The 24,544-nt window shown below is 55.2% G+C and overlaps 6 protein-coding genes and 4 pseudogenes across 6 annotated transcripts, besides 8 other annotated features; all 10 read right to left on the bottom strand.

Annotated features, from left to right (window-relative positions):
• Positions 1–8,526: part of a sequence feature (areas not merged during assembly with more than two copies in the genome that could not be assigned to a particular haplotype) that runs on past the window's edge.
• On the bottom strand, positions 92–1,144 carry Tc00.1047053508761.190 (annotated as a pseudogene).
• Positions 1,645–5,836: a mobile genetic element.
• Positions 6,065–7,382: a mobile genetic element.
• Positions 7,393–8,124, bottom strand: Tc00.1047053508761.174 (annotated as a pseudogene).
• Positions 8,527–8,853: a sequence feature (areas merged during assembly that could not be assigned to a particular haplotype. This can correspond to areas where the two haplotypes were merged or to regions with more than two copies in the genome that were merged during assembly.).
• Tc00.1047053508761.160 (mucin TcMUCII, putative) lies at positions 8,577–9,143 on the bottom strand (the record flags this gene model as incomplete). Its single annotated transcript, XM_813222.1, has 1 exon — positions 8,577–9,143. One exon carries the CDS (start codon positions 9,141–9,143, stop codon positions 8,577–8,579), a length of 567 nt encoding a protein of 188 aa, XP_818315.1.
• Positions 8,689–8,790: a microsatellite.
• Positions 8,854–9,415: a sequence feature (heterozygous, non-Esmeraldo-like haplotype).
• Positions 9,416–24,544: part of a sequence feature (areas not merged during assembly with more than two copies in the genome that could not be assigned to a particular haplotype) that runs on past the window's edge.
• Positions 12,742–13,950, bottom strand: Tc00.1047053508761.150 (annotated as a pseudogene).
• Tc00.1047053508761.139 lies at positions 14,184–14,534 on the bottom strand (annotated as a pseudogene).
• Tc00.1047053508761.130 (uncharacterized protein) lies at positions 15,450–15,983 on the bottom strand (the record flags this gene model as incomplete). Its single annotated transcript, XM_813221.1, has 1 exon — positions 15,450–15,983. The coding sequence occupies one exon, from the start codon at positions 15,981–15,983 to the stop codon at positions 15,450–15,452; it is 534 nt and encodes a 177-aa protein (XP_818314.1).
• On the bottom strand, positions 16,025–16,474 carry Tc00.1047053508761.120 (uncharacterized protein; the record flags this gene model as incomplete). Its single annotated transcript, XM_813220.1, has 1 exon — positions 16,025–16,474. One exon carries the CDS (start codon positions 16,472–16,474, stop codon positions 16,025–16,027), a length of 450 nt encoding a protein of 149 aa, XP_818313.1.
• Positions 17,878–17,937: a sequence feature (T-rich).
• Positions 18,076–20,862, bottom strand: Tc00.1047053508761.110 (trans-sialidase, putative; the record flags this gene model as incomplete). The annotated part of the gene is made up of 1 exon (XM_813219.1): positions 18,076–20,862. One exon carries the CDS (start codon positions 20,860–20,862, stop codon positions 18,076–18,078), a length of 2,787 nt encoding a protein of 928 aa, XP_818312.1.
• On the bottom strand, positions 22,128–23,405 carry Tc00.1047053508761.90 (mucin-associated surface protein (MASP), putative; the record flags this gene model as incomplete). Its single annotated transcript, XM_813218.1, has 1 exon — positions 22,128–23,405. The coding sequence occupies one exon, from the start codon at positions 23,403–23,405 to the stop codon at positions 22,128–22,130; it is 1,278 nt and encodes a 425-aa protein (XP_818311.1).
• Positions 23,876–24,529, bottom strand: Tc00.1047053508761.80 (mucin TcMUCII, putative; the record flags this gene model as incomplete). The annotated part of the gene is made up of 1 exon (XM_813217.1): positions 23,876–24,529. The coding sequence occupies one exon, from the start codon at positions 24,527–24,529 to the stop codon at positions 23,876–23,878; it is 654 nt and encodes a 217-aa protein (XP_818310.1).

Below are 24,544 nucleotides of genomic sequence, written 5' to 3'. Positions count from 1 at the left end.
CGAGGGCGAGAGTCCATGCAAGGGGACACACACACAGAGAGTGAAAGACGAGTGTGTGTGCGGGCGGTGCACGGCTCTCTCACACTCACTCTCACGCGGCCACCACCGCAGCAGCACACGCAACAAGAAGAAGAAGCAAAAGAGGGGAGGTGGTGTGGGAGACCACGGTGCTGCCGTCACTGTCGCCAGACGCCACCGTGACACTTTTTATATCCGCGACTTGGACCGGTGTTTTCTTCGTATTATTATATTTATTTTCATCCCTTCTTTCTTCCGTTCCTGACACATCGGAATCCGGTGTATTGTTCGGAATATCTTCTCCAGTGCTTCTGTCTGCTTCGTTATTTGCATTATCGCTGGCAACGAGGGTTGTTGTTGTGGTTGATTCGGCTCTACCGCTAGATGTTTCATTCTGATCTGTGTCTACGGTGGTGGCGATATCCTCTTCTGCCAAATCTTTGTTTGGCTTCGCGCTCACTGAGTCTTCCTCTGGCTGCGGCACCGGCGCCTTATCTGCATTGGGGAGTGGCCCTTCCACTGGCGGTGATGATGTTAGATCTGTTGCTTTCGCTGGCAAATCCCCCGGTGATGCTCCCTCTGGTGACTTTATTGTAGTGGTCTTAGTCGTCTTGGCAAGGCCTTCGACGCTCTCAACTGTTTCTTCTGCCGGCTGTCTCGTGCGACTTTGTGATACTGTCGTACCGCCCTCACCGGTCCCCAGAACTGTTTGCTCTTTTGTACTAGGCTCCAAGCCCTCTCTATCTTGATTCCCTAGCAGACCATCTGCCGGACTTGTATCTGAAGTCTCTGGCGCTGTCATATCAATCCTATCTTTTTTCTGTAATGCATCAGTCGCATCTGCTCACTTTCCGCCATCTTTTCCCGGTTCCAAACCGGACACCTCACCTGACGACATTGACTGACCGATCACCGTCATTGGTGCCCCTCGCGCAGTGGACAACGTAATTGGTGGCAGCGGCTCACTGACCCCGGGGTGATCCTCCTGGTACAAGAGACGGTGAATAGATTCCGCTTACAATATCTTCAACCTGAGCCGTCTCAGACTCTGATGCGCACACGGACGGGCAGCAGCACAGGGCAAGCACCAGCAGGGCGCACAGCAGACGGCACGTCACCATCATCGTGAGTGTGGTCGTTCAGCGGTGTGGAGCCGATCTGCACAGTGAGGGACATGGAGAGCAACAGGGGAGACGAGAGGTGCGGCAGACACACACAGAGAGTAATCCACATGAGGAGAGGGCAGCAGCCAGGCATGCACCGTACGCCGCACACCACGCACGACACACACTCCAATCCACGGCAGCAGGCACACACACACAGCCCTGCCGCAACAACAACACACAGATGGAGGAGGGAGAAGCAAACAGGAGCGGCACACAAGGCTCCACCGCATGTACATGCGGCGAGAGCGGTCCGTCGTGTCGGCACCCCTCACGGAGGTTACGAACACACACAAGAAGGTGCAGCGCACACAGCAACACAACAGCAAAGTAACAATACAAAAAGAAGGTCCCCGCACACCACGCGGATTGTTGGTCCACGGGAAGTGCAGCCAATATTCATCAAAAAGCAGCTTGTTATCTTGTTTTGGTTGTATGCTGCTACAATAACGAGTGAGTAGCGCAAGGGCCGTCCGTACAAAAGTGGCAAGTATTCCGTCGTGCGGGCTGGGGCAGTCACACACAGTCGCAGTCCCAGTTCCCAACGACGAGGGCATTCCCGCAGTGGATGAGGTGGAGTCTCCCGTGGTCCGTCGGGGATCAGCAGCGCGTGGCGTCCGTGATGAGGCGGTGGCGGAAGAGCCTGGTCCATCTCGAGTGCCCGCATTTGTGCCTCCTGCGTGTCTTGCCTGCTGGCATGCTTGGCAACTTCGGTGGCGACCTGCGCGCGAGGCATCTGTTAGGAAGACGGTGGCGCCATTGTGGCATCCGCATGGGAGGCCCTCGCAAACTATTATAACGCCAGGCTGAGCACGTCCGGCATGTGCCCTCATACTGTGGACGGACAAGCGCACTCTGCCGCAGGTTGGGCAGGAGGACGTCAATCCGCCGCTCGCTGGTCGACAAGGAGTCGCGGTGCTCACGTCGGGAAGAGGTTCCGGCGGAGGCAGAGGCGGGCCGGCCACCGCAGTCAGGGACGGCACCACCGACACAGAGGGTTCCTTGTGATCCGCAGGGCGCGTGCAGGCCTGTCGAAGAGTGGGCAGGAGTCGCATCGCGCCTGTGCGCAGTGCCGCCACTCGGGGACCGATGTCCGGGACAACACCAGGAATAGAGTCCTCGCCACATTGACAGGCGCCTGTCACGCGGTGTGCGCGCCTTCCTTTTCCTCCTGGGCATCCTTCCATTATAACCTCTTCACTGCAGTAAGGAAGTCCACGTGCCAGGCATTGACGCAGTCCTCCGAGAGGGATCGTGCAATCGTGGCTTGTTTGTCAGCGGCCTCACTGCGTGGAATACCGCAGTGTGATGGGAAAATATAAAATCCACAGGGTGACCCCGCGTCACCAGGGAAAGCAGCATAATCCAAATTTACTCAGTAACGCGGTCTCGCACGGTCGGTGGGCAACGCGGGGTGCCTCCATTGCCGAGAGGGAGTCCGTTTCCACCAGCATTCGTGTGGGCGATTGGGATGTTCCCGGACAAGGAGGTATGAGATGTCTAAAAACATTTTCGATCGCAAGGCAGTCTGCCCTATATGAGCATGCGAGGCTGCCAGCTGCTGCACGATGTACCTCCACAGGGAGATCATTTGTCGTGGTGGAGTCATATAACAGCGCAGCGGATCCAGATGCGAGTGCAGCGAGATATGAAGGACCGTCCGTCCACAATTCAAAATCACAATCCCCCAAAGAGGAGTGAGTAGAATAAAAAGCCGTGCGCCCGACATCGTCAGAGGCGTCTTCGGCAAGCAGTGGCTGATAAAATCTCACGTTGTTGCAGATCGCAGTGTCCCAGGGAAAATTCGATGTTGGGCAAGAGGCGCGCGAATGTGGTTGTGGGGTGTCCCAATAATGTCACAGACGCGTAGCAATCCATTAATAGCAGCATCTCTCGGAAGCGGAATTGATGTCGCCGCTTTCCCCTGCATGGACGAAGGCATAGGTTCCGAGTAGATAAGGGAACGCAAATCCTCGTGATCATGGAGGCGTATATAGCGTCCGTATTGTGTGAGTGCACGACGCCAGAGTATCTTCCGGAGCGGAAGAATATTGGCCTCCAAATAGACAGATGTGTCTTCCGTAGATGCGCTCAGGCCAAGAATGTTTTGCTACCGTCGCGGCACCGTACTTCCATATTATGGAGGTGGGTGGGGGCGAGTCACGGGACAATTGCCTCGCCACTATGAAATAGCACACTATGAACGTATCCAATCAAAAAGGATCGCATGGTGTGATGGGACGTGCCCGCCTCTGCGACCAGACGCGGCTGATAGCGGCGTGGCATGGTCCTCTTTGCAGCGGTGGAAGCATGAGTAACAGAATTAAGAAGTTGATCGAACGTGTTGCCCAGCAAGCGCACTGGGCGTGACTGAATACGTAGGTTCCCGCTAACAAGATGGAGATCGACCATGTCCTCGTCAGACCGTGTGTGTGTGAAGAGATGTAGAATAGAGCAGCTGCGCTCTTAGCGACGTAGATTTTTAGGCTGTGCTCGGCAGCCCATGTGGCCACAAGAGACAAGAGCGGTCGCATTGCCGCAGCACAGGCATGGATGTCCGCACCTGAGGCAACAAGTGTGTGTTCGTCAGCGTACATGAATGCGGAGGCAGAATAGATGCTGCCCAGGCGGCGCAGCAGACCATCCACACAGTAGAGGAAGAGTTGGGGTCCCGGGACGCCGCCTTGCGGTGCTCCAGCTGAGGCGAGTTGTTTCCGGGAGTGCTGTTCACGAGTGCATACCCCAACATAGCGGCCCCGCAGGTAGTTGTGCAGCCAGCGTTTGGTTCGAGGCCAAGGCGCGGAAGTCTGTCAAGCATGCAGAATAAATTCCCATGGTCAGTGGTGTTGAACGCAGTCGGAAAATCAATCAAAACTACGAGCGATGGCGACGAGGGCGTCGTGTGGGGCGTCGTCTCCAGGACGCTCATGCTCCACAATGCCAAACTCATTCAGTCCACGAGTAATTTGTCGACAACAAGTGCCACCACGTCCGACGTAGAACGCGGAGGTGCAAATCCGAAATTGACGTGGGTGGTGCGGCAATAACGCTGACAGACGGCGGTGAATCATTCCTTCGGCTAACTTTGGTAAAACAGAGAGCAGCGTGATAGGTCTGTAACTCTCTGGGCAGCATGGATCCTTCCCAGGCTTGGGGATAGAAATAGCGTCTCCCATTTTCCAGGAGCCAGGCAGGCTGCCGTTTGCGAAGGAGTTGTGGATCATCGTTCTAAGTGTGCCATGCGCGACGGGCCCGAGACGGTGCAGGAATTCATTCAACATGTCGCCGGGGCCAGGGGCTGAGCCAAGCAAAGAGCCGCGGATGGTCACGTCAAGTACATACGGCGGGAAAGGCCGATCCATTTCCCAGCCACCAGGAACCAAAGGAGTGCAGCGAGCAGCAGCAGCAGTGTAAGGCGGTATGGCACGTGAAACCGCACAAAATGACGGACAAGCAGATTTGCCTGTTGCCGAGGCAGGGCGCATACGCGGCCAAGTTCAGTGCGGAGCACAACCGATTCCAGAGGATGAGGGTGCGGCGCCGCCACGCCGTGAAGATATCGCCACCTCGGGCTGGGTGAGGCTCCAAGTCTTTTCGCGCGGGCCTCCAGAGGCACAGCGGAGCAACGGCGTAAGGCTTGATTTCGTTCCTTCCTTTTTCCGGGTACATTCGGCTCAAAGTAGGCTGTCTCCGGGTGAGGCAATGTGTGTGCTTCGTGTGCTGCTTCGGCGGCGGACTCGGCCTGTTCCATTTCGTGTGTCCATATCTTTTTGGAGCTGTCACGGCTGCCGCGCGGGATGTGGCGCTCAGCTGCTCGTAAGATGCCTCCGCGAGGATCCAACCATGTGGACGCGGTGGCAAGGAGAGTTTCACACAACGATGTAAAAGCAGGCCAATCCGCTTTACGCAGGGCAAAGGTGGCTTTCTTCCGTCAAGGCAGCGTGTTTGCTAGTCGTGGAGTGCCATCGTCCATCTCTACCAAGTAAGATATTCAGCAGTGGTCCGAGTCCATGTAAGGGGCGAATGTCCAGTGGGAGATGCGTAGGGCGCAATACGCAGTCACGTCAGGGGACGAGGCATTACGATGTGTGATCCGTGTTGCCTGTGTCGGGTAATTTGCCAGCCCAAAATCCATATCGATTAGAACAGCGGCGAAATCATCGCCTCCAGTCCTTGATGGTGCATATGACTGTCCCAGAGTTCACGATGTAAATTCGGGTCACCCGCGATAATCTCTTCGGGCACAAGCGACAAACGATATTGATAAATGCGGATTATTGGCCAATTGCTGTGGGAGGGTTGTAGAGATTCGCCACGCAAATGCTGCGACAGCCCGGCGGAAATACACGGAGAGCAATGGTCTCCAGGAGGTCAGTGCCAGGGAGCGACAGGCGCTCGCACGGTGGAGAGTGGCGCACAAGAACGGCAACACCACCACCGCGCCCAGTGAGGCCCGAAGGCAGTCATTATGGCCACATAATTTCGTCGCCACGCCACCACGGTTACTTATTTCCTGCAGAAGAACGATGTCAGGTGGACGCTGCTCCAATCGCGCAGCAAATGCAATATTTTTACGGACGAGAGGCCTGCAATGTTAGGCCGCCAAACAGTGATGTAGCCATCCTCCTCGGGCCAGGGTTCTTGTGAACGTCACCGCCACGGGTGATATCAACGGAGTGACCGCTGCGAAACGGTCGTGCAGTTCTGACCGACAGTCTGCAGGCAGACCGCCTCACCTCCCCACACCGGGCATGGCGTGGAACCTTCTCGGGGGGTGAAGTCACCTTGGTCTCCGTCGTGCTCGCAGCAACGCCCTGCTGCGGAGTTCCTATACGCAACCAGAGCCCAGCACCGCGACAAGGTGCAACATCATCGCTGGGGACCGTGGATAATTACGAAGAATAGCGGTGTCGGCATTCCCAAGTCAGCCGGGATTGGCATACTGCTCTCATCCCTGCATTCCTCGGAGATAATAGAGAAGGTCAGTACCAACGGCGGCACACGCCCATGCAGCCGCACGACGGAGTCCCGTGCACTGCTCCCGGCCATGGAAAGGCTGAGTGTCCATCGTATCCAGCACAGACAAAAACCCTGCTTGTGGTTACAGACAGTCACTCTCTTCTAGCCGCCGTCACCAAGGGCCCGCACAGTCATACCGACTGGACGGAGGATCGGATCTGGCAGCCTCTCTTGTCGCTGACGCGTGCCGGCTGGTCCGTGCACCTGCAGTTTTGCTACGGACATTGCGGAGTACATGCTAACGAGCCTGCAGATCAGCATGCGACGCAGACCACGGCAACCGGGCAACACACGGAGCATGGAATAGCACCCATACGGCACACGGACCTGCTGTCATGCATTAACACCCAGCTCACCAACAAGTGGCGTAGTACCATGCATCAGGACACCCACCACTACGTGCTTGGCGGCGCCAGGCCATCAGATCCAGGCGGCAAGCACCTGATCACTCAGGAAGCCCTCGACCAACAGGAACGGACAAACACTGCACGGGAAGGGTGCGGGGAATCTGAGCTCTGGGGTCGCCTGTACTGGACTGCGAGAGACTGCACGAACCAATGCCGTTTCCGCAACATATCACCGGAACACTCCGCTTTCATGCGCTCCAACGACGATCCCACCACACCGGGACGGAAGCTGTTCCCCCGACAACAAGGGAGGCCGACGCACCGCCTGTGGAGAGACGGCCCTCCACACAGCGTCGAAAGAAGAAATGCCCGCACTGTGACGCCACACTGGTGGGACACACGAACCACATCGGTCACTGTCGGTGCTTTCATCCGGAACGCCCTCCACCGCTTCCCGACCTCCACCGCGATTGCTGCGACACGGTCTTCCCCACACAAAAAAGCACCGCACAGCACAGAAATCGCTGCGCACACAACCCAGACGCCACTCGGCACCGCAGCAGCAGTGCCAGGAGGCAATCACTGCTACCGCAGGATCAGCCAGCCTCCACAAGCGCAACAATTAGCCCGCAGAAAACACTGCACCAACTGCTTCCGGAATGTACAGACGCTCTGGCTGTGCGCCAACGGCTGGGCATTAAGAAGGACCTTCGCACCGAAAGCTTCTCCCAATGGCAGCTGCCTCATAGCAGGAAACTCATGTCGCTGCTCGACCATCCCCTCGTCACCCTGGTGACATCGTGTGGCTAGACATGTCGGTAAGAGCAGGGAAAAATAATAATAATGGGCATTCCCGCCACTGTAGAGACGTGGTGCATCTTGCGATCCCGCTGGCGGCTCTCCTCTTCCACCGCTGTTTTCGCGCAAGAGGCCACCACAGTCATTTTTGTGGTTTGGTCGGCCTCGTGTTGCGCTCCGGGTTCTCCTCCTTCATCGCCCTGCGGTTCTTCCTTCGCCGTCCCTGGCACCTGTGACTGTCCCGTGACGGTTTGTTCCGAAGCCCGACTGCCCTGGGAGGTCCTCCCGCCACCAGCATGCACTCCACCCGCTGCCTGCTGAGACGCGTCGGAGCGTGGGGATGTTGTGCCTGCAGCGTGCCCTCCGCCCAAAGACTCCGGTCCACTTGCACGCATCCGAGCAGCAGACGCGCTGCCAGTGCCGGACGGATTGCAAGTGCCACTTCGCAGTGGGTCGCTGCTGGATTGGTCCTGCCTCGTCGGAGCAGTGAGTGGTCCTCCCGAGGTGGGATTGGGGTCCTCACCCGCGGTGCTTCCTCCACCCTCCTCGTCTTCCTGATTGCTATTGTCCTCAGAGTTCACATTCCCCTTTCGTCCAGAGCCACCGGCCACGGGTCCACCTTCCGCAGCCATCACACCCCGCGCGTGCCCAGCAGTCACCGCGCCATCACCCGCGGGCAGCACACGCACCCCGTCGCAGCAGCCCTCACGCACACGCACGAGCAGCTGCGCATCACTGCAGGAGCCAACAGGACGCAGAGCACACGGCCAGTCATCATCACAAACAGCGGAGTCGCCTAACGCTGCAAAGCCAACCTGCGATAGCACGAGAAAAACAAAAGGAGAGACACAGCCGCTACACCACGCACAGCCACCGCACAGCAACAAATGGCAGCACCCCAGCAGCAGCGCACACACCACGAGACAGATGGAATCAGTACGATTGCAGAGCTCGCACACCGCACCGCAAACCACAAGTTTAAAAAGCAATAAAAAACAATAATTAAAAAAGAAAACAAACCCAGGGCTCCAGTGCGCATGCTTATGAGTGTGTCCGCGATGCGTTCAACGTGGCGGATGCGGGGCACAACGCGGAGCACACAGCACGGCAGCAGAAGCAAGTGAAGCAAAACAAGATCATTATTTCCTCTTATTTATACAGTGGACCACAACACACACGCACACAAATCCCCGCGGTTGAGTGCTGGCACGCACAGTCCGCACACACCTCTTCAGCCCAGAGCGGTGTACGCCAGCGCGGATGCGGCAAGCAGCAGCGGGGCACACACCCACGCAGAGCTGCTGAGGCTGCCGTCCATTTCGCGAAGACGTGACGGTGCGCGGGTGGTCGTCGTAGTTGGCGCCTCCGTAGTCGTAGTGCTGGGTGCCTCTGTTGTAGTGGTGGTGGTCGTGGTTGGTGCCTTTGTTGTGGTCGTAGTGGTCGTCTGGGCAGCATCCTTGACCTCCTGGTCTGCTTTATCTGCGGATGTATTAGTGCCACTTTGTCTTTCCGTCGTACCGTCCTTGCCTTCTTCCTGTAACGTTTTGGGCACCACATTTGACTGCGGTTCCCCAGCGGTCACCCCTGGTACTTTTCCGTCAATGTTTTCCTCATCCGAAACGGAACCCGTACTTGGCGGCCCTGGCTGACCGGCCGTCGTTGATGGAGAATTGGGAGGTGTAACGGGGGCGGCTTCAGGCCCATACTGAGCGGCAGCTTCCTCTGACACGCACATGGACGGGCAGCAGCACAGGGCAAGCGCCAACAGGGCGCACAGCAGACGGCACATCATCATCATCGTGAGTGTGGTCGTTCAGTGGTGTGGAGCTGATCTGCACAGTGAGGGACATGGAGAGCAACAGGGGAGACGAGAGGTGCAGCAGACACACACAGAGGGCACACCACATGAGGAGAGGGCAGCAACCAGGCATGCACCGTACGCCGCACACCACGCACGACACACACTCCAATCCACGGCAGCAGGCACACACACACAGCCCTGCCGCAACAACAACACACACAGATGGAAGAGGGAGAAGCAAACAGGAGCGGCACACAAGGCTCCACCGCATGTACATACGGCGAGAGCGGTCCGTCGTGTCGGCGCCCCTCACGGAGGGTGCGCACACACACACAAGAAGGTGCAGCGCACAAAGCAACACAAAAGCAAAGTAACAATAAAAAAGGAGATCCCCGCACACCACGTGGATTGTTGGTCCACGGGAAGTGCAGCCAATATTCACCACAAAAACAGTTCAGTTGCAGTGGGCCTTCGTCCACATTCATCGCACTCAAGTTCATGGAGGTCCGGCCACCACCGCAGCAGCCGCACACGAAAAAATAAGCGCAAGGAATGGAATAATGCAAGCAATCATTTATTTCTGTTTCTGTTTGGATGTTGGCAGATGATTTCATGCTTTTTTTCATTTTTGCAGAGGACAAACCTTCATGCCTGGGTCGTGTGTTTCAAGAATTTCCGCAGGGTGCACAATTATTTGTTTTCCCACTTGTGAATGTTTCTTGTGTTGGTGCAGCCAAGAATTCGGTGTGTGTTGTTCCTGCCTTTCGCTGGTAAAGTGCTGCAATAGATGTTTGTGTTTCCTTTCGTTGCTGTGGCACCCGATTCCTCACCGTTTATTGCGGTGGAAATAAAAATATGTGAGTGGACTCCCACGCACCAGAACGCACCTTCGCTCCTATTTATTGGTGCATGGAAGGGCATGTGTGTTTGGTGGTGCCTCGGCCATATATTTTGTGGGCGTACATTCCCCTGCAGGCTGGGGGCGGGATGACGCTCCGTCGCGGTGCACTTCCCTCGCATGCCGCCCACTGTGATTCATCATGCATCACCCCCTCACATTCCCCGTGGTGCCACACCGTTGATATTATTGCAGCCGCTGTGACTCCGCGTAATTCACGCATTTGATTGTGCCACAATACATCCGCTCGTGTGGCCGCCGCATCCAAACAGCGGTGCCCAACACCGTGAGCGGCAGTCCACATCCTTGCATGTCCCAACGCAGTGGTGCTTGACTGTCAGCCAGGCGCCAGACAACAGGAGAGTCTTGTGCTGGCAGCACAACACACGGAGCTGCAGTGAATGACTCGGGCGGAGACGCATCTATTCGTCGCAAGGCAGTGAAAAGGAGTCGGGCAAAATAATGCCGGCTGCATTCAAGACACCATGTCCACAGCCAACGCATGCGACGTGATGTGTGTTTCACTGGTGCTGTGGAATGCCTGCAGACGACGTCACTAGTGGAGGCATGCTGCCCATGATCAGCGGACAGACAATAATCGGCATGGGAGGCCACAAGAGGCAGCAACGACGCCAGCAGCAGGAGCAGCTCTCTCTCTCTGTTGGCTCCGAGAAGTAATTATTCCACCAGCCACAGCTCACTGTGCCATCGTGACACTCCATGCACGTCGTGGCTGCGTCAACACATCCTGCTCCCTGCAGCGCCTCAAAGATGCCTCACTCCGTCCACTAAGTGCGTCGGTGTGGGCCGTGCCTCGGCTGTTCGTTAGGACCACAACGATGTGAGGGTCACCGAGTCGCAGCATGTTTGTTGTGACGTTGTTGCATGGCACCTGCACACACACGCAGCGCCTGCATCCCTCCCTGTTGTGTCCGCCCTCCGCCGGAGTGGCCACACACACGGGCAGCAGCAAAATCACTTCACCCTCGACAATCCAAAATCAACACTGACATCCCTCGCCACGCAAAGATCTCAGTTGCCAGCACGGGCTTCATGCCGCTCTGCCATAGACGCTGAAACACGGCACAGTGCACGCACTTATTTTCCTCGTGTGCAGTCAGCCGTTTGCTTCACACATTCTTCGACGGAATGACGTCCACAAAAGCACGCCACAAAAGCCACCGTGATCGCACAAGCCCTTGCGATGAGCGTCGGTGTGTGCGTGCATCCGCTGCTCACACGTGCTGGCAGGCAGCCTGCAGCCGGTGCACTCGTGCCAGTTCGTCGGCTCCAGCACGGAAAAGAGAAAGTGGCCTATTCCCGATGCACTTATTCCCACCGGCAGCACCAACACGCTGGTCGCCAGCCGTCATTCCTCAGCACATCCAGGAATGCTGAAAATTGACGTGGAGCTGTCAGCCAGCAATGCCACAATCCCCGCACACATGTCGGCTCCACCAGAGAAGACACACAAATCACAAACAACACCCTTCACAAGTCTTCCAAACATCATTCCAACACACCGCGACACGCCAAACAGAAGTATTCGTCACTCCAATGCACCTCCCCACACAATCAAATAGTCCATGCACCACGCACGGCAGCGGCTCACACGCAGTCAAATAAATGTCCCTCGGATCAGTGTCCTCCACCTGCTGCGGTGGGAAGTAAACAAAAGAGACGAGCCGCCAAACCCCAAAAGAGTGCCACGACTGGCCGCAAGTCAACGGAACGCAGCCACCCAAATGAATTCAGTCCCAATGCACTCAGCCTCCCACCTTCCCCACAAAAACTGCAAAGATTGAAAACAAACGCACCGTCCAATAAACTCTTTGCGCAAAGCCAAAAGAAGCCGCAGTGCCTCCTGCTGCCCTCACAGTCCGTTGATGACGCCTGGACGCGGATGGTCACCCATCGGTACTTCCAAACGACGCCGCACACCCGCGACGCATCCTGCGCTCTGAGACATGCGGCCCTCACTATCACCAGAGACGCCCACGCACCGTCAGTACTCAACAAATCGTCAAGGAACGAAGGATGCGTCAGACTGACAGCAAGACACCCGCCGACAAATCACAGCACAAACATCATCACAAGCAGAACCAAAAGCAATGCAGGCCGCAGAGTGGCGTGAATCAAATGACGCATGGCGTACGTAAAAGAAAAAAAACTCAGTGGCGTTACAAGAATACAAGAGGCTGACACTCTCTCAATAATAAAGGAACAGTATAATAATACACAAAAAGCAAACAATTTAGGCGTCCACCGTCAAAGCAAGCCACAAATCAAATAAGGGGCAATGGAATGGGTGCACTCAACCACACCACACGTAAAACAATAAAACAAAAAGCCGCAGCGTGGGACGACCAGCGCACACACACTCTCATTGCTCCCGTAAAGCAAAACACACACACAGAGGGAGAGAGAGAGAGGTCGCCCACTCAATGCAATAAAAACAAAACAGAAACAGTTACGGTGCTCCGCCCATGCAGCCAGGCAGGACGGCAGCGGTGCGTGTCGTGCAAAAGAGAGCACCAACGGGCATGCATGGGTGTGCATGCATATATACAATGGGCACATTATTGTGTGTGCTTCGTGGGGTGAGGTGAGGGCGAGAGTCCATGCAAGGGGACACACACACAGAGAGAGAAGGAAGAGTGTGTGTGCGGGCGGTGCACGGCTCTCTCTCCCTCACTCTCACGCGGCCACCACCGCAGCAGCAGCAACAAGAAAAAGAAGAGGCAAAAGAGGGGAGGTGGTGTGGGAGACCGCGGTGCTGCCGTCGCTGTAACCGTCATTTTTATTTGCCGTGTTATTTGGACCAAAGGCGGTCTTCTCTTTCTTTGCTTCTCCGTCGTTTTTGAGGGAATGTTTATGGGGGTGGTCTTCTTCTGTAGCTGCCGATTCAGGAAATTCGGCATCTTTTCGAATGTTCGCGTCTTCCTCGTCTGCCCCAAGTGCGGCAGCAGCACCACCTTCTCCTGCAGAAGATTGTGGCAACGGTGGGTCAATGGTTTCATTTGATTTACTTTTTGTTAAAACCGAGGGAATTTCCCTTTTCAATGGATCTGATGAACTGGCGGCGGATCCCTCCTGTTGCATGCCCCGTGGTTTTACAGGTGGCGGTGACTGTGGCGTTGACTTTGGCTCTGTCGTTGAAGCAGTCGGCACCTTTTATTTTTGTGCTTTTTGTAGTTGCGGTTGTTCTTCCCCCCGGCGTCGTTTTTCCTGTACTTCTTCATGGCCTTGAAGTTGTTGGTCATGCTGGGATAATCCTCTGTGCTGTACGTCGGTCTCGTGTTGTGGTTGTCCTGGCTCTACTTCCTGTTGCTTTCTTTCCTGCTGCGCTGGGTCTCCTTGTAGCGCTGCTTCTTGTCCTACAAGTTGATTTCCTTTTATTACTGAAGCGTCTTCACGTGACGATTGTTTTTCGTGACTTTCTTTGTTTTTCTGTTTGTTCTGCTCTTCAAGTCCTTTTTTTGTTTTTACTTCTTCAACATCTTGCCGTACTTGCCGCGTGACTCCTGCATCTTGCACCGGGTTGGTTTGATGACTCTGACCAGCACCGGTAGGTGGAGCAGGAGGCTGTAGGCCTGTTTGGGGATTTGGGTCACTGGACTTGTGTGACGGCAATGACGGATCGGTAGAAATGGCATCTGTGTCGTTTGTCCTCGCCTTCGTACATTCCGCGGTATTTCCTTCCGACCCCGGCTCCACGGAGCAGGACTTGTGATCCAAACCTTCTCTTCCATCCATAACTTCAGATGATCCACCTTGTGGGGCTTCGGACCTCCCAGAAGAAAAATCCACATTCTCATCAGACTCATCACCATTGGCCACCGAAACGCTGCACCACAGCACGCAGAGGACACACACCAGCAGCACACGGCCAGTCATCATCGCCATCACTCCTGTCACTTGCCTGCAGCCTTCAGCAAAAGTAACTCCCCGTCAACGCAGAGCAAAAGCAAAAGGAGACAATTCCCACAGCCACGCACCGTCCCATCCAGCAATGAGGGTCACGCACCACCACAACAATTAGGTGAGCGCGGTTCAACAACAATCAAAAAAAGAAGTGCTCCTCGCCAGTGCCCTGTTCCTCGCACTCTCACAGTCACTGTTACTGTTATTCCCTCTCCTCAGGCCCTCACAGGCACGCCACGCTCACTCCAACACGCGCCCCTCCAGCACACGCAGTCCGTCATGCGCTCCCACTGCGCCGCAAAGTCCGTCACCTCCTCCCAGTCGAACAGCTCCGTGTCCTCCACGTCCCTCACAATCGTCGGCATGCCCCGGCCGCGCAACACCCACAGCGCCACAGTGTCGTGCCGCCTCTCCTCCCCAATCATGAACGCAACACCCAACGTGTGCAGGCGCACGTGCTCCATGCGCTGCAACCACAGGCCGATCAGGTTGGCCGTCATGAACTGCATCTTGTCGTCCTCCGTGTACTTGGAGCAGACCCTCACATTCTCTCAATCCACGGCCTGGGTGCTGCGAGAGGCTGCCGAGAGGCGCCACGTGTGTGGAAGAAGCAAATGTGGGGAAACAACGGCCACCCTCACTCCCTCACACATCTCCACTTCCCTCCACTGTCCCACACAAAAGGGCGGTGTCATGGGGAAGAGATGCCCGCCGCACAGCGCATGCACGAGGGCACACGCGGAAGCAATGCCATCCACTTTGCACCGCAAGATACTGCCATGCGCTCAGCACACACACGGCGGCAACGAGAGCGACGGGGTGCATCCAAGAACATACCGCACAGCCATTTACTTCTCTCCGCACGGCTAGTGGCGTCCCACACTCACAGTGAGGCACGGCGCACACCATCTTCTCCCTCCGAGGGCACTCAGGAGGCCGGCGCCCAGTCACCCTCGTGCCATCGCAATGGGTAGCACAAACAACCGTCGTCGCAAACCATCGGCGCCTCTAGCAGAAAAGAAGAAAAAGATATGAGGGCAGCTCAGAAACACAGCCAGCAGAGGGACACCCAACGACACACGGGGGCACACAGTGACAGTGGACACGGCACGGACAAAAAGAAGTCCGCAGGGATTTTTTAAAAAAGAAAAAAGAATGAATCAGTAGGACTTCCATTTCGTGTGCCATGCAGCACAAGACGATCATGTGCGCATAAATATTACCTGCACAAGTAAAAAATGTAATAAAAAAAAGAAAAAAATCTTATTACTCCACCAGCCCACACAACATCCCTCACATTTCACGCGGCATCCGGCCTCTTCATCCAATCCCCGTTCCTGCAGTCCGTGGGAAGCACAGCAGCGGAGCCGGCACCGCGTGTGGGCAACAACAAAAAACAAACACACAAGAGAGAAAACACGTCGCCCATTCCAGTGCACATCAACCGAACATTAAATAATGAGAAGAAAAAAGGGCACTTATTACTCCAGTGGGAAAGCATCAAAAAGAGCATTACAAAGAAGAAAAAAAGGTTTAAAAAGCGATCCGTAAATCATTAAAAAAGAGGAGAAGAAAAAGTGACATAAAAACCGCAAAGTATGCGGCAAATATCCCCCGTGGGGAGTCACAATCCCACCCTCTTTCGCTCGAAAGACTACCACAACTCCACACAGTTCCAGCAGCAGCAGCAACGCCAGAGACACGCACACACGCGCAGTGCGGCCGCCAGTTGAATCGCGTGGTATCAACTCCACGTCGTCAAACAGGGCGAGGCGGCCGTCTGGACTCACGCCGCTCCAGATCGCGCAAGGACACATTTCTTGATGCCGTTTTGTTCTTCCGGGGACGTTCTGACCATTCATTCCTCCCGCAATTTTCCCAGGAACGTGCTCGCCGCTGCCGTCAACGGCCTCACTCTTGCGAGCATCCCTCGAGCCCACTGCCTTCCTCAACGCGGTGGCGAGCGCAGTCTTCGTCACGGATGCATTCAGATCCATTTCTATGTTCCGACTCATGGCAATGCTGGGCTTCCTCTTGGGTGGTGTTGGAGCCACTTTTATGTTCCGAACAAAGGCAAACTCAGGCCTCGTCTCGGACGTGTTGGTCGCCGTGTTGCATGCGGGACTCCGATCGACGGTGTTGGGTCTGTCAGCCGCCGCAGACTGTCGCCAATCCTCGTTTTGACGTGACGGCTCAGCATTAACTTGCGGCGCAGTTGCCCCACCATATTTTGTGTCATCCTTCCCTTCACGGGGTGGCGGCAACCGACAGATGCCCGTCCGGTCAGCATCGCTGCTCCGTGCAGGCGGATGGATGGTTCCATCGGGGAAAATCGACGCCACCACAATTCATAAGGGCCGGCGTATTTATGCGTCGTCACATTCATCGTGAAGGCAACGGTGGCCCCTTCCTCTTTCCTTGCACAGCTGGCAGCACAGTTGCTACATGTGTGCACCGCATTGGCCACATGACACACAGCACCCAGCTCACCATTCCTGCTATGCATGCGCACATCAAAGCCACTGAAAGTACAATTCTCCTACTGAGCCTCAGCACTGGCAGCGGAACACTTCTTCCACGCCCACACACACACACACACACGCGATATCTCAGGCTGCCGTCACTCGGAGCACACGACACATCCACCGGCACAACCACCGCATCCGCAGCACCAGATACATCTCCAGGAATCCCAGCAGCCGTCACGCACACGGAGCGAGCACCACCACACGAGGCAGAAGCGGAAGCAAACCCTCATCCATCCATGACGCGGCACAAAAACCTACAACCATCCTGCCCTCAATGGGATTTGGAGCCCAACTCAACGTAGTCACACGCAGTGCATCACACCCGCTGGAAAATAGACTCGGGCTGCGCTCCCCTCTCCTCCCTTCTCCTTATGGCCACGGAAGAACAAATAGCCGCCACACGCAACTGCCAGCATGCACCACAAAAGAAGCATCCAAATCCACTGCAATGTGCATCTTTTGTGCGTGGTCGTATGTGCCTGCAGAAACACAAAGCAAAGAAGTAGAAAAGAGGGAGCGGAGTATGCGGAGAGACGCACAAAAATGTACAGCAGAGATGCATGGCGGAAACAACAACTAGAAGACCGCTCAAACTCATGATTGCACTGCAGTCCGAGCAGCGGCAATTCACACAAGACTTATTTAAAACAAAAAAGAACGTTCCCCTCCGTCTTATACAAACCCCATCACACAAAATAATTATAAATAAAAGAAAAGAAATCGTCCATTACTGTCCCACACAAATAACATTTAAAAAGCAGCCGGCTGCCGTGTGGCCACACCAAACCGTCTGCGTACATTTTGTCCAAAAACTAAAAGATATTTAAATGCCTTTGAACCCTCCGACCCTCCATGTGTCCGCACATCGTTTATATTTCATGGGGTCATCTGCGTGTTGCTGCTCCCCTCAGCCCTCCCATCGGCGCGTGAGTGCGGCCCGCAGAGCACAGTCACTCGTGTGTGTGGGGACTGAGAGAAGCACGCAGACACGACGGCAGTCGCGTCACTCAATCGGGAGAGTGAGCGCAGCAAAAAAAAAGAAAAACACGGCGGCAGGGTGTGGCTGTGTGTGTGGTGCTGCGGGTGTCTGCCCGCCCTGGCCGCAAAGAAAACAAAACAAGAGGGAAGAAATGTGTGCTCCGCCCCACAGGCCCTCGTCGCACGCCCACACGTCACGGCTCCCTCAGCGCGCCGTTCGTCGCGGCCCCTCCTCATGCGTGCAGCAGGCGAGGCGCACAGGGCCGTCGTCATGAGCGTGTCGGTGGTGTGCGAGTGGAGCAGTTGGGCGGCAAACACACGGCACCCCTCACAGGAAGAGTGCAGCAACAAACAATTAAAGAGGGAAGAGTAGAAAAGAAAACACGTCCATAGTGACTGCCCCAAAAGCAAAAAAAAAAAAAAAAAGCAAAGGAATGAGAGATCAGGGAAAAAAAAAGTAAAATCAACCAAAAAGTAGCAAACAGTAAAAGGATTTTAAAATAGGCAAAAAAAATGATTTATGAGTGAAATTTGTTCCCATGGGAATAGTATTTCTCTGCTGGGGAGGTCGGAATTGTCCTACGCGGCAGCCAGTCACGCCTCACAGAGCCGCAAATCCCCACAGTCCCAACAGAAGAAGCGATGGCAGCGATGGCACCCTCCTCTCACGCACAGTGCCGGCATCGCTGTTATTCCCCTGCGACAAATTTCCCAGACTGCTGCTGAGTGCCGCAGACTTTACTTCCCTGTCCTGCGGATGGATTTCCTCCTCCCGCGCATCCGTTCCTCCTGCCGTCTCCCCATCCGCACCAGGGCTCACGCTCAAATCAGGTGTCAATGCGGGTCCATCGTGCCCCTCGCCTTTAGCGGTAAGAACGTTTGTATCGGCGGCGGCGGCGGTATTACCCACGGAAGGTGTGTGCGGTCCATCCCCCTGTATCGTATCTGCACTCCCCTCCCCCACCGTTGGGTCAGCGTCAGACGAGGGAGCGCCATCCACATCTGCATTTCCATCGGGAGGCTTTCCTGGCGCGAGTTGGTTCACAGATTGCCCACTTCCCGAGGAAGTCGTTGAAGCGGACACTGCTGATGGGGATGCACTTCCACCGGCAGCACCTTCACCTCCATTCAAAGCTTCCTGTCCCGCCTGCGGTGTTCCATCAGGAGAAGGCAACACAATTTCCTGCGCATTTGTTTCCTTCGGAGGCGTAATCGGGACTTTAATTGCATTAAGCGCAGTAATCTCACTGTCATCCAAGGGACGGTTGTACAGCAGGACGTTCCTCACAGTCACAGACACGCCTCCTTGGCCCTCTGTGTTGCTTCCATCCCCTCCAATGTATAAGTGGGAGATCTTTCTATCTTCCTTATTTTCCAATTGGCATGTCGCGCCCACACGCCTACCATCGACGTACGCGGAGCCCTGTTTTTTGTTCTGCAGCAAAATGGCCACCTGGTGTGTTTTCTCTTGCCCCTCAATGTGGTTTTGCACCTCCGTCGGTTTCCCACCGCACAACACTTCCCACTTCTTTTCTTTGTTGTTGTACGACAGTCCCAGAAGTACTGGATTCTCGTCATCGCCATTCATCTTCACACCCATCACTGGAATATTACCCTTCGTCGGCTCACCGTCGATGGACACCGTCGCCACAAGAGTGAAGTTGTAGTTCGCAAAGTGGTACAGCTGATTCTCCCCCTGCTTGCCAACGGGCCACTCCGCCCACGCTCCCCGAAACGTCACACCATCGGGATTCTCAGTTGCCACTGTTGCCGCCGCTTCCCCAGCTTTATTATTCACTGTGGCGTTCACCCCGAGGTACTCGTCCCTCCATGTGTCATCAGAGAAGTTGCCAGACAAAAAACCAACCAGCCCAGCCGTGATCTTAACAGTAGGGCTACAGGCAGTGTCAGGTGGGGTAACCTGCACAGCACCCTCAGAAGGGCACAGCTTGGAGACATGCTCGTCCACTTCCTTCCAGGTCGCCAGCACATCCTTCACCCGCTGCAGCTGCTCAGTCAGAACCACAGACCAAAGGCTGTTTGATGGTTTCCCCCCACTGCCCTTCTTCTCGTACAGTGCAATCAACTCATCATTATTATCATCAGTTCCACTTCCAGCACTTTTGTACAACAGGGCGCTGGCGGCAGCGTCATCGTCCTTCCCGGATATCGGCCCAATATCAACAATGTGCGTATTGTCCGTCAGCCAAAGATGGAGTACGCCCTTTTCTTTTTCTTTGGGATACACCGGCAGAGCAACGAGCATCACATTTTTCCAATCATCTCCAGTGCCAAGAGTCGCTGTGGTGAACCCGCTCCTAACGGCCTTCTCATTTTCCTTTTCTTTGCCCCACACGCGCGAAAGTGTCCCGAGTGCCTCCGTCCACGACTCCCCCTTGTCACCGGACACGTACACCCTGCGGCGGCCACCATCACACGCAGTCATCATCATGAGTTTGTCCTTCTTCCACTTCACGACGGAGGGATCACCGCAGCCACCGTCAGACATCCCCTTCGACAGCGTCCAACTCTCTGCATCCTTTGATATGATCAGCGACACGGTTTTTTCATCCTTTCCGTTGTCATCCTTCTCCTTCGTGCCTTCCACTGGGAACACAAGCGTACCGTCCTCCATCTTAACACCCGATCCACCGCCGCCAATCAGTCGCTTCAAGGAGTTTTGTTGGTCGCCTAGAGTGCACGGGAGACCGTCAGTTTCCCTCCAATGGATTTGTTCGTTGCCGCCTTCACCACTGATCTCACCCTTCACCAGCAATATTCCCGATTTGATCTTCTCGGTCCCAGCCTGACAGTTAGTGGCAGCTTCATAGCTGCGTTTTCCAACAAGCATGTAAATATCGCTTCCATTCACAACTGCTGTTGGTCGACTCACATCTACTTTTTTCGCCTCTGGAGAAGTGCCTTCCTCCAGAAATTGTGTTTTCTCCCTGGCACCCTCCAGCACTTCCTTCGGTTCTTTACCTGTTTCCATCGTGAGAAGTTGGGATGCAATGCCAGTAAAGGTGTTGTCTCCACCCTCACCATTCTTCTTGCACTGCGCCTCGGCAACGGCAAATACGTCACTCCCCACTTTCAAAAGGCCGGGAGCACCCAACGACTCCACAGTTACATCACCTTCACCTTCACTGATGCCCTCCCATTCAAACTTCGGATCAGACGACGGTTCCTCCACAGCAGCTTGTGCACCTCCACCAGTACCGCAGAAAATCATCACGACGAGGAGCACCGCGGAAGTAAACAAACGCCGGGACATGTTGGGCCTCCGCGGCTCACTCTCTCCTCCTTCCCTCCTCCTTCCGCTGGATCCGGTCACGCGACGACGGTTGTGTGTGCGGGGTGCCTTCACTGCAGCAACACGTGAGAGCATACCAATATGTGTGTGTGGGCGGTGTGTGCTGTTGTTGTTGTTCCTTTCAGAGCCTTACAATTTCACAGTGGCGATTCGCGCTTGTTTTCCTTCTTTGCGAGGGTGGGAAAGAAATAAAGAGAAAACATGTCCACAAAAGAAGTACAACAGTAACCACCGTCACCCATCCACAGTGAGTGGCATCATCATCCCCGCCGCAGCCACTCCCAACAACAAAAACTCACGCACACAGACACACGGAACAGCAGAAGGAGAACAGTGCACCGGGAACACACAGTGACTGCCACTAGCCGCAGCAGGTGTGTTGTTATTCACGCTTCAGCACACACCCAGCAACACAAACACACAAAACAACTGGCGGAATGCAAAAGAGCACAACCGCCCCTTGCAAAGCCCACGCGCTCTCGCCAGTCATTTTACTGTTCACCCTTCCAGCGCATCCGCCAGCGCACATCACCCCACGCAGGCAAAGAATCCCTGACCAAAGTATACTCAGCATGGGAGATACACATTGGCACGTGCAGCTGCTGGACAAGAAGCAATCCGCACTTGTCCCTGGCACCATAAGCCACACCACCAATAGACTGCACGCCTGCAGCGTGTCAAAAAATAAATCGCAGGCTCCCGTACTCCTTCCTCGCCAGGGACGTCGCAACCAGAATCCTGTGCGTGCATCCATTCTCAGCAATCACGCCGCTCTACAGAGTATGCATAATGGCGTGTGTGTGTGCATGTGTTTTTGCCAGAGGATATACTTGCAGAGCAGCTGTGCGCCACAAGAGAGTCTGAAGAAAGCAACGGCAGAGAGAGGCAGATAGCACACACGCAAATTACTCATATCATCGCACACACACACACACACACGCAGCCGCAGAATGGGTGCACTCAACCACAAAATCAAAAAGGAAAACAAAACAAAGAGCCGCAGCGTGGGACGACCAGCGCACACACACTCTCATTACTCCCGTAAAGCAAAACACACACACAGAGGGAGAGAGAGAGGTCGCCCACTCAATGCAATAAAAACAAAACAGAAACAGTTACGGTGCTCCGTCCATGCAGCCAGGCAGGACGGCAGCGGTGCGTGTCGTGCAAAAGAGAGCACCAACGGGCCTGCATGGGTGTGCATGCATATATACAATGGGCACATTATTGTGTGTGCCTCGTGGGGTGAGGTGAGGGCGAGAGTCCATGCAAGGGGACACACACACAGAGAGAGAAGGAAGAGTGTGTGCGGGCGGTGCATGGCTCTCTCACACTCACTCTCACGCGGCCACCACCGCAGCCGCAGCCGCACACGCAACAACAAGAAGAAGAAGCAAAAGAGGGGAGGTGGTGTGGGAGACCGCGGTGCTGCTGTCACTGTCGCCATGAGAAGCTGTGTCACGTGTTTTGTTGTTTGTGGTTGGCGCTGTTGTGGATCCTGCACTCTGAGGTACCGTATCATAGTTTTTGGCTGATGCTGCTTCACCATCGGAATTCATGCCGGGTGACGTGGCGCCTTCAATGGATTGTCGGTTCGGATGATTGCTGGTTGGAGTGCCTTCTGTGCCAGTGTCAGACCGCACGGCTGTAGTTATCGTGGTGCTGTTGTCGCTGTCGCCAGAAACGGTTGTGCCAAGTGTGTTACGGGCGGTGGCTGCTGGTATTGCTTGCGATTGGCTGCCAGCAACAGTTTCATGTTCCGCTCCTTCTTGCAGTAGTGCTTTGCCAGATCGTTCGTTATTGTTGGAAATGTCCTCCGCAGCGCGCCCTTTTCCTAGAGTAGAAGTCGGACCATTTCCAGTTGTAGAAGTGGATGAAGGATGTGTTTGTTGTTGACTGACAGCTGGTATATCTTGTGTGATACCTGCGCCAGTTGCGGCTTTATCCTCCGGTGAGTCCTCTTCGGTGTCCCCTTTAGGTGTTGTCTCTCGCCCCACCACTGGCGTCAGTGCCGCTGTTGATGCTGCTTGTTCCACTGTGCCTTCCTGCTCCTTCGCCCCTCGGTCTGCTGCTGGTGGATGGCTGCCGCTCGTGGAAGATCCGCCCAATTGTTCTTCATTCACGGTGGTTATTACTTCACCCTCCGCAGTCGCAGCATCATCACCACAAACACCACCACCATTTTCTAATTCTGTTTTTGCGTTGGGCGACTGTTCTGGCGCACTGAGATCGCTTTTCCCTCCTGTTCCCGCATCAGTGTGGTGCGAAACTTGAGGCACTAATTCATGCTGATCCCGTACGACTTCATGCCCCTCTTTTGCAAGAGTTAAGGCATCCTTGGATTCATTTAAACCCACACCCTCACCAACACCGGGAAGTGAAGGTTTGCCACCCGTAGGAGCAGAACCCGGCAAGTGACTTCCACCGCTCAGAGAGCTTCCATCAGTGACAACTCCATTATCACCATGACCCCCAACTGGGGAAGGAGGTTGACCAACACTCCCAACAACACCTTGGCCGGAATGCTCACGATAATCCCCGGTAACTGCCGACACCAAAGAAAACCCGCGCCACAGCACGCAGAGGGCACACACCAGCAGCACACGGCCAGTCATCATCGCCACCACTCCTGTCACTTGCGTGTGGCCTTCAGCAAAAGCAACACCACGTCAACAGAGAGGGAAGCAGAAAGATAGACACGGCCGCTACACCACGCACAGCAACAAATGGCAGCACCCCAGCAGCAGCGCACACACCACGAGACAGATGGAATCATTACGATTGCAGAGCTCGCACACCGCACCGCAAACCACAAGTTTGAAAAGCAATAAAAAACAATAATTAAAAAACAATAATTAAAGAGAAAAGAAAAACAAACCCAGGGCTCCAGTGCGCATGCTTGTGAGTGTGTCCGTGATGCGTTCAACGTGGCGGATGCGGGGCACAACGCGGAGCACACAGCACGGCAGCAGAAGCAAGTGAAGCAAAACAAGATCATTATTTCCTCTTATTTTATACAGTGAACAACAACACACGCGCACAAATCCCCGCGGTTGAGTGCTGGCACGCACAGCCCGCACACACCTCTTCAGCCCAGAGCGGTGTACGCCAGCGCGGATGCGGCAAGCACCAGCGGGGCACACACCCACGCAGAGCTGCTGAGGCTGCCGTCGATTTCGCGAAGACGTGACGGTGCGCTGGTGGTCGACACAGCTGGCGCCTCCGTAATCGTAGTACTTGGTGCCTCTGTTGTAGTGGTGGTCGTCGTGGTTGGTGGCTGTGTTGTGGTGGTCGTCGTCGTTGTCTGAGCAGGGGCTTCAGACTCCTTATTTGTTTGTTCTGCGGATGTTTCAGTGCGACTTTGTTGCTCTTTCGTACCCTTTGTCAGTGATGTATTTGGCTCGGTACTTACTTTTGGTCCCAGACCTTCCTTACTGGTCGATCCTGGTCCCTCTCCGCCACCATTTCCCAGCTTTGCAACGGAACCCGTTGTTGGAAGATCTGACTGACCGGGAACAGGTGGTGTTCCTGTTGCAGGGGTCGATTGACTGGGGGCGCCTACAATAGCTTCAACCGGCTTAGCAGTTGGTGGCTGTGGTGGAGGAGGCGGCGCACCGCTCCCTTGTTCTTGAACACGAGCTCCAGTATCCTTCAACTGGGTCTCTGACACGCACACGGACGGGCAGCAGCAGCACAGGGCAAGCACCAACAGGGCGCACAGCAGACGGCACGTCATCATCATCGTGAGTGTGGTCGT

This window comes from Trypanosoma cruzi, genomic scaffold (genome assembly GCF_000209065.1).
Source record: "Trypanosoma cruzi strain CL Brener 1047053517047 genomic scaffold, whole genome shotgun sequence".
Lineage (NCBI taxonomy): Eukaryota > Euglenozoa > Kinetoplastea > Trypanosomatida > Trypanosomatidae > Trypanosoma > Trypanosoma cruzi.
Note: the sequence above shows the minus strand (reverse complement) of the source record. Positions and strands in the feature narration are given on the sequence as shown.